Source organism: Sardina pilchardus, chromosome 8 (assembly GCF_963854185.1).
Source record: "Sardina pilchardus chromosome 8, fSarPil1.1, whole genome shotgun sequence".
Lineage (NCBI taxonomy): Eukaryota > Metazoa > Chordata > Actinopteri > Clupeiformes > Clupeidae > Sardina > Sardina pilchardus.
The window spans coordinates 3,880,566-3,890,565 of record NC_085001.1 but is presented as its reverse complement, the minus strand read 5'-3'; the positions used below and the strand labels follow the sequence as shown (position 1 = coordinate 3,890,565).

At 45.2% G+C, this 10,000-nt stretch overlaps 2 protein-coding genes across 2 annotated transcripts in view; one reads left to right on the top strand and one right to left on the bottom strand.

Annotated features, from left to right (window-relative positions):
• LOC134088431 (carnitine O-acetyltransferase-like) overlaps nucleotides 1-8,060 on the top strand; it is a 22,034-nt gene extending 13,974 nt beyond the window's left edge. The window contains exons 9-14 of the mRNA XM_062542392.1: nucleotides 1,017-1,142; nucleotides 1,800-1,922; nucleotides 3,366-3,501; nucleotides 3,752-3,814; nucleotides 4,429-4,566; nucleotides 6,846-8,060. Coding sequence (XP_062398376.1) covers nucleotides 1,017-1,142; nucleotides 1,800-1,922; nucleotides 3,366-3,501; nucleotides 3,752-3,814; nucleotides 4,429-4,566; nucleotides 6,846-7,037 — 778 coding nt within the window. The 3' untranslated portion in view covers nucleotides 7,038-8,060. The remainder of the gene's footprint in view (nucleotides 1-1,016; nucleotides 1,143-1,799; nucleotides 1,923-3,365; nucleotides 3,502-3,751; nucleotides 3,815-4,428; nucleotides 4,567-6,845) is intronic.
• LOC134088430 (A disintegrin and metalloproteinase with thrombospondin motifs 13-like) overlaps nucleotides 7,672-10,000 on the bottom strand; it is a 17,315-nt gene continuing 14,986 nt past the window's right edge. The window contains exons 18-20 of the mRNA XM_062542391.1: nucleotides 9,326-9,505; nucleotides 8,922-9,095; nucleotides 7,672-8,562 (exon numbers count right to left, since the gene is read on the bottom strand). Coding sequence (XP_062398375.1) covers nucleotides 8,156-8,562; nucleotides 8,922-9,095; nucleotides 9,326-9,505 — 761 coding nt within the window. The 3' untranslated portion in view covers nucleotides 7,672-8,155. The remainder of the gene's footprint in view (nucleotides 8,563-8,921; nucleotides 9,096-9,325; nucleotides 9,506-10,000) is intronic.

Here is a 10,000-nt window from a genome sequence, read left to right as displayed (position 1 = left end):
AACCATTGAAACTACTCAACTATTTAACTGTTCAACCATTCCAACTGTCAGTTATCATCAACTATGCCTCCAGTCAACTACATGAGACCTCCATGTACCTAGCAACCAACATAGTAACCATTAAAATGAAGTGTTTATGACCGTTTCCATAGCAACCAACATGATTATACTGCAGTAACTTCTTTATTCCTGATAGTCAAAATAAAAGTGCTCACTAGCAAGTTAGCTAATTAGCATGGCTAGCATAGTTAGCATTTTTAGCATAACTGCTAGAAATGGTTAGCTAAGTTAGCTAATCAATCTCGTTAGCATTATTAGCATAGTTAGCATTTTTAGCATAACTGCTAGAAATCATCAACTAAGTCAGCTAATCAACCTGGTTAGCATTGATAACATATTTAACATTGTTAACATAGTTAGCATTTTTAGCATTACTGCTAGAAATCATTAGCTAAGTTAGCTAATCAACCTGGTTAGTATCGTTACCATAGTTAGCATTGCTAACATAGTTAGCATATTTAGCGTAACTGATGGAAATCATTAATAAAGTTAGTTGATCAACCTGGTTAGCATAGTTCGCATTTTTACCATAACTGTTAGAAATCATTAGTAAAGTTAGAACTGGAATGTTTAAGCTTTAAACTGTCTACCTTCACACTATCAACTCTCTTTAAACTATGCAACCACCATGTTTACCCTAGCTACACCTTAGTAACCATATCTACATATTCTATCTATACATTTTTGCATTTTCATGCACTGGTAATTCCTTGGAATTGCATTTCTAGTTTATTAGTTTGCTAGTCTGTTTGGGTGGTAGGATCAGTGCTATAGCCTGACTGAGTAGATTTGTGCTATCAATGTATGAAAATATTATATATCTACCGAGTTTGAGCAGTGCTCTCTGTTGTGTGTGTATTGGGGTGTATGTGTGTGTGTGTATTGGCGTGTGTGTGTGTGTGTGTGTGTGTGTGTGTGTGTGTGTGTGTGTGTGTGTATTGGTGATGTCGTGATAGGAAGAGGTCTCCGATCCAGATGGGCCGCACTCCCATGATCCCGCTGCCGATGCCTCACAAGCTCCGCTTCAACATCACGCCCGAGATCAAGAAGGACATCGAGAAGGCCAAGCAGAACATGAACATGTGAGCAGAGACACAACAAACACACAACACACACAACAAACACAACACACACAACAAACATACAACACACACAACACACACAACATGTGAGCAGAGATACAAACATACAACACACACAACAAACACACAACAAACATACAACACACACAACACACACAACATGTGAGCAGAGACTCAGCAAACACACAACACACACAACAAACACAACAAACACAACATGTGAGCAGAGACACAACAAACACAACAAACACAACATGTGAGCAGACACAGCAAACATACAACAAACACAACACACACAACATGTGAGCAGAGACACAACAAACACAACAAACACAACAAACACAACATGTGAGCAGAGACACAACAACCACAACAAACACAACAAACACAACATGTGAGCAGAGGCACAACAAACACAACAAACACAACAAACACAACATGTGAGCAGAGACACAACAAACACAACAAACACAACACACACAACATGTGAGCAGAGGCACAACAAACACAACACACACAACATGTGAGCAGAGACACGGCAAACACAGAGTCCTCTATAGAAATGCAAAGGATCAGTTCATATAGCCAGAGATGCTCTATTATATATGTTTATGTTTATGATGTTTATCATGTGTCCTATTCTGTCCTGTCCTGCAGCATGGTCCATGATCTGGACGTCAGGGCGTTTGTGTTTGAGGAGTTTGGGAAAGACGTCCTTAAAGAGAACAAGATGAGTCCAGATGGCTTCATCCAGATGGCCATGCAGCTGGCCTACTACAGGTCTGACCTTTACTGATCATCTACCGCAGATTAGAGTCATTAACTGGCCTACTACAGGTCTGACCTTTACTGATCATCTACCGCAGATTAGAGTCATTAACTGGCCTACTACAGGTCTGACCTTTACTGAGCGTCCACTGCAGATTAGAGTCATTAACTGGCCTACTACAGGTCTGACCTTTACTGATCATCTACCGCAGATTAGAGTCATTAACTGGCCTACTACAGGTCTGACCTTTACTGATCATCTACCGCAGATTAGAGTCATTAACTGGCCTACTACGGGTCTGACCTTTACTGATCATCTACCGCAGATTAGAGTCATTAACTGGCCTACTACAGGTCTGACCTTTACTGAGCGTCCACTGCAGATTAGAGTCATTACTGTAACTGGTCATTTGTAGGCTCAAGGTTTAACCAGTCATCTCTGAGAGTATATTAATAGGGCTCGGGCACACGCCTTGCATTCTAGGAATATTGCCGCCATATTGGTAGCGCACCGAACGTAATATCCATTCATTCAGATGACAAGAAGCAGAAATATAGTATTAGCGATTCTTTTCCTCTTGCGATCGTGGGTTGCGCTGTTACACCCCACAACACAGCAACATACTGTACGACCAAGAAGGCAAAAACTAAGTAACAGGAACACACTAACAGGCGGGAGTAAATCCATAGTAATCCATAGTAAACTAAGGAGTGAGGCTGCCAATATGGCTGTGCCCGCAAAGTTCATGATCCCGAGCCCTATTTACTGTGTGTGTTGATTGCTCAGCTGGTGTTTTGTGAGAGTCAAGGTCAGATAGGGTCAGTGTGTTTGTGTTGTGTTGTTCCATCTAGGAATGGAGTGCCTGAGGATGTTTATAAGGCTGTGTTATGGTATAGAATATAAATACAATGTTTATACTGTAAGGCGTATTGTTTATGGTGTAGTAGGGAGAACGTTTAGAAGGTTGTGTAATGTTATAGAATGCATAAGGAATGCTATTTTCAAAAGATGTCAAATGTTTCTTTGACATCAATTGACTAAACCTCACTTAATATGTGTGTGTGGGTACTCGAATTTGAAACATGGTCCCAATGCTTAAAAAGCCTACTGTTGATTACTGTTAACGACTACATATACAGTACACACTCAGTACACATCTGTATTGAACCTAACATCCTGTACCTAAATGGCACAGTACGAATACACTTCTTCTGTGTTATGTTAAGTAGGGTTCAGACCAAAGCGTCCCGACGAGACGAGCCGTGACGTTCTAAAACCTTGCGACTGCGACTCAACATGTTTAATGCTCTGCGACGGCTTGCGACGGCTTGCAACTACGTGCAACTTCTAATTCACACCGCTGCAACTCAGTCTCGTCGCGTCGGGAATCTTTGGTGTGAATTGGGCTTTAAAGAGCATAAGGAGGATGTTCACAAGATCTTGTTATGCTATAGAATGTACAAGGAGTGCTGCTCCACGTATGAGAGCTCGTCCCTGAGGATGTTCAAGCTGGGCCGAACGGAAACCATCCGCTCCACCTCCGTAGACTCGTTCGCCTTCGTTAAGGCCATGGACGACCCAGCCAAACAGGCCAGTCACATCTCACTTCTGTGTCTGTCTTGTGTGTGTGTGTGTGTGTGTGTGTGTGTGTGTGTGTGAGTGTGATAGAGAGAGAGAGAGGGGGGGAGAGAAAAAGAGAGAGAGAGAGAGAGAGGGAGAGAGAGAGAGAGAGAGAGAGAGAGGGGGGGAGAAAAAGAGAGAGAGAGAGAGAGAGAGAGATGTCTGTCTTTGGACATACCTGATTTACTTTGTGTATTTGGCGGTGTGTGTGTGTTGACAGACCTCTGACAAAGTGGCCCTACTGGTGAAGGCCATCAAATCGCACAGAATCTTTGCTGACCAGGTGAGATCACACACACACACACACACACACACACACACACACACACACACACACACACACACACACACACAGAACGTATACTGATCAGGTGAGATCACATGCAGAGGCTTCCTCATCCCCCCACCACCACTGCGGTGCAAAGCCACATGTGGCTTTAAGATTTTCAAGATTTTCCGTTTCTTTTTCTTTTATCTTGTCTGAGCACATCTAAACATTTGTAACTTCTCATGGGGTGGTCAGTGATTGTTCAAGCTCTAAGCGTTCCAACACTTCACTGAAACCTGACTAAGCTTTCAGATATATCAGTATTGGTCATTCCATTACTCTTGTGTAAACAATCAGTCATCATGCCATGTGCCACACACACACTCACTCACACATAAGCCCCCAACAAACACACTCACACACACACACACACACACACACATAAGCCGTGTTGGGTTTCTGGATTTTGGCAGACCTCTACTAGTCTTCTTAACCCCCCCCCCCTCTCTCTCTCTTCCTCTTTCATCCTGCTTCCCTCTATCTCTCCCTCTCTTTCTCTCTCTCCTCCTCTTTCTCTCTCTCATCATGCCCTCCCCCTCTCTCTCCCCCTCCCTCTCTCTCTCTTGCAGGCTATCCATGGGCAGGCCATTGACCGGCACCTGTTGGGTCTGAAGATGATAGCCATTGAGGACCTCACCTCCCTCCCTGAGCTCTTTATGGACACGGCCTACGCTGTGGCTATGCACTACAACCTCTATACCAGTCAGGTGTGTGTGTGTGTCTGTGTGTGTGTGTGTGTGTCTGTGTGTGTGTGTGTGTGTGTATGTGTGTGTGTGTGTGTGTGTGTGTGTGTGTGTGTGTGTGTGTGTGTGTGTGTCTGAGCTCTTTATGGACACGGCCTATACCAGTCAGGTGTGTGTGTGTGTGTGTGTGTGTGTGTGTGTGTGTGTGTGTGTGTGTGTGTGTGTGTGAGTGAGTGTGTGCGTGTGTGTGTCTCTGAGAGTGTGTATGTCTGTGTGCATATGTGTGTTTGTGTGTGTGCGTATGTGTGTGTGTGTGTGTGTGTGTGTGTGTATGTATACGTGTCTGACAGTGTGTGTGTGTGTGTGTGTGTGTGTGTGTGTGTGTGTGTGTGTGTGTGTGTGTGTGTGTGTGTGTGTGTATGTGGCCCATGACATGTTCACTTTCCAGTGGTTAGAGTGTCCATCCCGTCTCCCCCTCATCTCCCACGGCTGAGTGGTGTCGTGGCGTCTGGTGTGTTCAGACATGGAACTGAAGGGCTCTTTAAACATTATTTTAAACTTCAGCATAGCCCAAGAGGATTAGTGTCAACATCTGGCCACCAGCTGAGAAAGACAAGCTAGAGAGATGTTTTCCATAAACAGGATGCGTGGGTGGCATGTACTGTACACATTCCCTCATCGTCCATGACGTGTACACATGTGATTTCTCAGAGGTGGTTCTAACGCAGCATGCATATTGCTAGCGATATTCGCGAGGACGACATTCACTGCAAAAAAAAAAACGCTGCAAATTTGCGCTTGTGAAAAATCGGGCCTTAAAGGAGAATTCCGGTGTGATATTGACTTAAAGTGTGTTGAAACATGATACCGAGTGTGAGTGTTTGTGAACTTTGAAAAAGCACTGGCGGTTTACTTACATGACTGTTTATTCAGGCAGTCACTTCCAAAGGTTTTCCTTTCGCCGCCATCTTGAATTTAGTCACGTGACTTATTCGTGACTATTTCATGTCACAGCTATAGTTCTGCTCCGGCTCGTCACGTGACTAAATTCAAGACGTGAACTAGTCAAACCTTCGGAAGTGACTGCCTGAATAAACAGTCATGTACATTAAGGAAACCACCAGTGCTTTTTCAAAGTTCTTGATGTCTCGTTTTAAATGTCAGGGCCTTCAGAAGTCTACCAATAAAGTGTGGAGCTACTTTAAGCCTCATAAATGGTGTAAAACAGTGATTTATTTGCATGGCTAACCCAATGCCGAGGCACTCCCATTGAAAACCTGTTGCTAGCATCGGCTAACGAGCGGCAGATTTCTGAGTGCAGGGGCAGGTCGAGATCATAGACAGTAAAAGATATGGACAGAGCTATCACGTAGACGTCAGCAGAGACCAAGGAAGCAAATTTCAACGTTTTTTTTGGTCTACTATTTCCGTCATAGGTATCCTGCGCAGGCTCAGGTGTCTTATATGTGACGTAGGCATGTAGTCTGACCGAGTCTGACCTATGGCGATGCTTTACTCTCTATGGACGCATGCGCATTCCCACGTTAGCATTGATTTCGGAAAAAGTTTATTACTCTGCCGATAAAACGCCATGATATGACGCCAATTTCACAATGTAGTATGCACATAGAAAATGTTCATATAAAGGCTTAAAACGCTTCAGCTGTAACGTTATTTGATGTCAAAAGTGGCTCTTACGCCCCATAGGATTCAATGGAATGGCCAGCTAGCTATGGTCTACTTTTTAGCATGGCGGCCGCCATACTGTCTACACTCTCAGAACATTCGCTGCCCCCTTGGTCGAGATCAGCTCTGAGACAAACGCTCACACTCGGTATCATGTTTCAACAAACTTAAAAGTCAATATCACACCGGAATTCTCCTTTTAGACACGTAGCGGTCACACCTTACATCTCAACGTTTCTCATCACTAATGGTTACTGTAATTTCCCCGCTATTAGCTGCATTTTACATATTGATTTTGTAAAAGTTCGTCTGCTACGAGGTTAATACACAGGGGCAAATACTGTCCTGCGACAAACACTGTCCTGCGGCTTAAACACAATGCGGCTAATACTCAGGAAATGACTGTACTCCGCCTGTATTCGCTGAATTCGCTGTGCTAGTCTCCTGTGTGAGTGTGACTGGGGCTCCTGTGCTAGTCTCCTGTGTGTGTGTGTATGTGTGTGTGTGACTGGGGCTCCTGTGCTAGTCTCCTGTGTGTGTGTGTGTGACTGGGGACTGGGGCTTAACACAGGCTGTGTGTGTGTGTGTGTGTGTGTGATCTGTGCCGTCTCCCTCAGGTGGGCTCTAAGACGGACTGTGTGATGTGCCTGGGCCCCATCGTGCCCGACGGCTACGCCGTCTGCTACAACCCCATGGCCAGCCACATCAACCTCTCCATCACCGCCTTCAACAGCTGCGAGGAGACCAACGCCACCAAGTACGGCCGGTCACTGGAGGAGGCGCTGCAGGACATGAGGAAGATGCTGTAGCCGTGGCAACGCCCAGACCCAGCATCACCTGAGGACCGCGTGGGACGCATGGCAACACAGCTGAATGAGAGAACAGACTCGAAACTACCAGGCCTACCAGAGCAGGGAAACACCCTTTCACACACTCTCACACACACACACACACTTACAAGCACACACACACACACAGAAACACACACAAACACACACACACATACACACACTTTCAAGCACAAGCGCACACACACACACACACACACACACACACACACACACACACACACACACACACACACACACACAAACAAACACACAAACGCACACACATTTGTCAGGGGGCACTGTAGTCTTGTCCGACTTGGCCAAGATTTGGTTGTTTCTTAAGTGTCCAACCACGTCCCACGTGACAGAACTGGGTGATAGGCGGCCAGTCCGTTCCATTAGGAGGGTGACATAACAAAGGTTGCCTTGGCGACTATCTCCCCTAGTGCTCTGACCCACCGTGGCAAGAGAGTAATGACCAGAGGCTGGGGCAGAGAGCCACACACTCCGAAGTGTGTTTCCCAGAAGTGTGTGTGTGTGTGTCCGTGTACCAACATGGTGTGAGCTGCTGACATTTGCTTTACACACACACAAACACACAGGACAGCCAAACTCCAGCCACTCAGGTCCTTTATTTAAAAAACAAAACAAAACAGAAACCTTTTTGTGTTGTAAAAACAACACCCTTTGTTGTGCTTGAACATATTTAACGTCTTGTGTTGTCTTAAGAATGCTATTTACAGTGTTTGTTTTGGAGTTTTTGCCTGCTGTTTACTGTGTTACGTTTACGGCGTAGTCTTTGACTTTGACTCTGTTTGACCAAGTGCTCCTGTACTGCTCCAGGAGACATGGCAGTATAAAGCTCCTTGTGCCTTCGCTGTGGTTTCTTATATCAGAGCTTCCAGAGTTCCTACATGCCGTCTGAAATGGAAACTTATTTCATGAAGAGAAAGATATAACATTTGTATCACTTTCAAATAAACAATTAAACATCTTATACTATCTAGTATCTTATAGTAAAATATATATATATATATATGACTATAGTGGTTAAGTCCTTGAACTTGAATACTTTCCCAGTGCCAGCATGCCCTCATCTAGCCCTGATAGAGAGCTGTGTGTGTGTGTGTGTGTGTGTGTGTGTGTGTGTGTGTGAATGAGTAGTGTGTTTGGGCATTAAAGATCCATCGCCATGTGTGTGCTTTGTCCATATGAATGAGCAGTGAGTGTGTTGTCAAGGTCGGACGAATGAGTATTGTGCGTGGCCGTTGTGTGTGTGTGTGTGTCAGGGCCGGACGAATGAGTATTGTGCGATGCCGTTGTGTGTGTGTGTGTGTGTGTGTGTGTGTCAGGGGCGGACGAATGAGTATTGTGCGTGGAAGGAGCCCTTGATGTGCTGGTAGTCTCCGTGGAACTCCACCTCCGCCCTGCTGCCCTTGGAGCTCCACAGGAAGAGCTGGCGCCCAGAGAACACTGTCGTCTTCAGCGTGTCCACGTCTCGGATCTGACAACACACACACACACACACACACACACACACACACACAGCACCAGCCGGTCACTTTCAACCCGAACTACAACCGTTACTGCAGGTATTGATCTTGGTGTGAACAGCCCTTGTTAATAACACTTTTCTTTCTGTCATTGCCATCACACCCATACAGTAACATGCTGTTGTAAATGGTCATGAGCGTTATTATACTGCTTATGATTGCATCATATTGGTGATGAATGCATGCATTAATTATTGTAGTGATTTATAGTGAGTGTTACCCCTGGATCTTGATGTGAAGGGGGGGGGGGGGGGCGGCAGAGCGTGTGTGTGTGCCTGTGTGTGTGTGTGTGTGTGTGTGTGACTCTCACCAGTACGTATGTGGTGTGTGTGGCAGTGGTGTTGAACATGCTGAGGGCCTGGATCTTGATCTGCAGGGCGGGGGGGGGCGTTGATGAAGACCCTGCAGGCCTGAGCCTGGGAGGAGGAGTTACGGACCGGGTTCTCAATCACCCCAGAGGAGGCAAACAGCTGCACGTCACAGTCTGCAGAACACACACACACACACACACACACACACACACCATCACTACAATATCATAGCCTGAGCGACACACACACACAACATCACTAAAGTATGGTGGTTTCAATCACACCAGAGGAGGCAAACAGCTATATGTCACAGTCTGAAAGGTACACACGCCACACACACACACACACACACACACACACACACACACACACACACACACACACACACACATCTGCATCTCACCCTGCTGATGGCTCTTCTTTGGGTTCTTGTTGCTGCTGTAGGTGAGCATGACTCCGTTGCCGGGGGCGATGCGTCCCTGCCTCACCAGCAGCACGTTGGTGCGTGACGTCAGCGCTTTGCCCTCCATCCTCTCACACTTCCTGATCAGGATCAGCCGGTCGTAGAACGCCACGTACTCCTCTGTGGAAGTGTCAGGCCCATGTAATATAAACATCTATATACATATGTAGTGTACTTCCTGATCAGGATGAGGCGGTCGTAGAACGCCACGTACTCCTCTGTGGAAGTGTCAGGCCCGCGTAATAAACATCTATATATATACTATAGGCTACACATACTGTACATACGACACTCCCACATATATACACTACACTGTGTAATATAAACACACTCCCATATATATATTTACATATATATAGTGTATACATGTGTAGTGCATATACAGTACACATATACATATACATACATACTGTACGCGTAATATAAACACACTCCCACATATATACACTACACTGTGTAATATAAACACTCCCATATACATATTTACTATATATATAGTGTATACATGTGTAGTGCATATACAGTACACATATACATATACATACATATGCGTAATATAAACACACTCCCACATATATACACTACACTGTGTCATATAAACACACTCTCCCACAC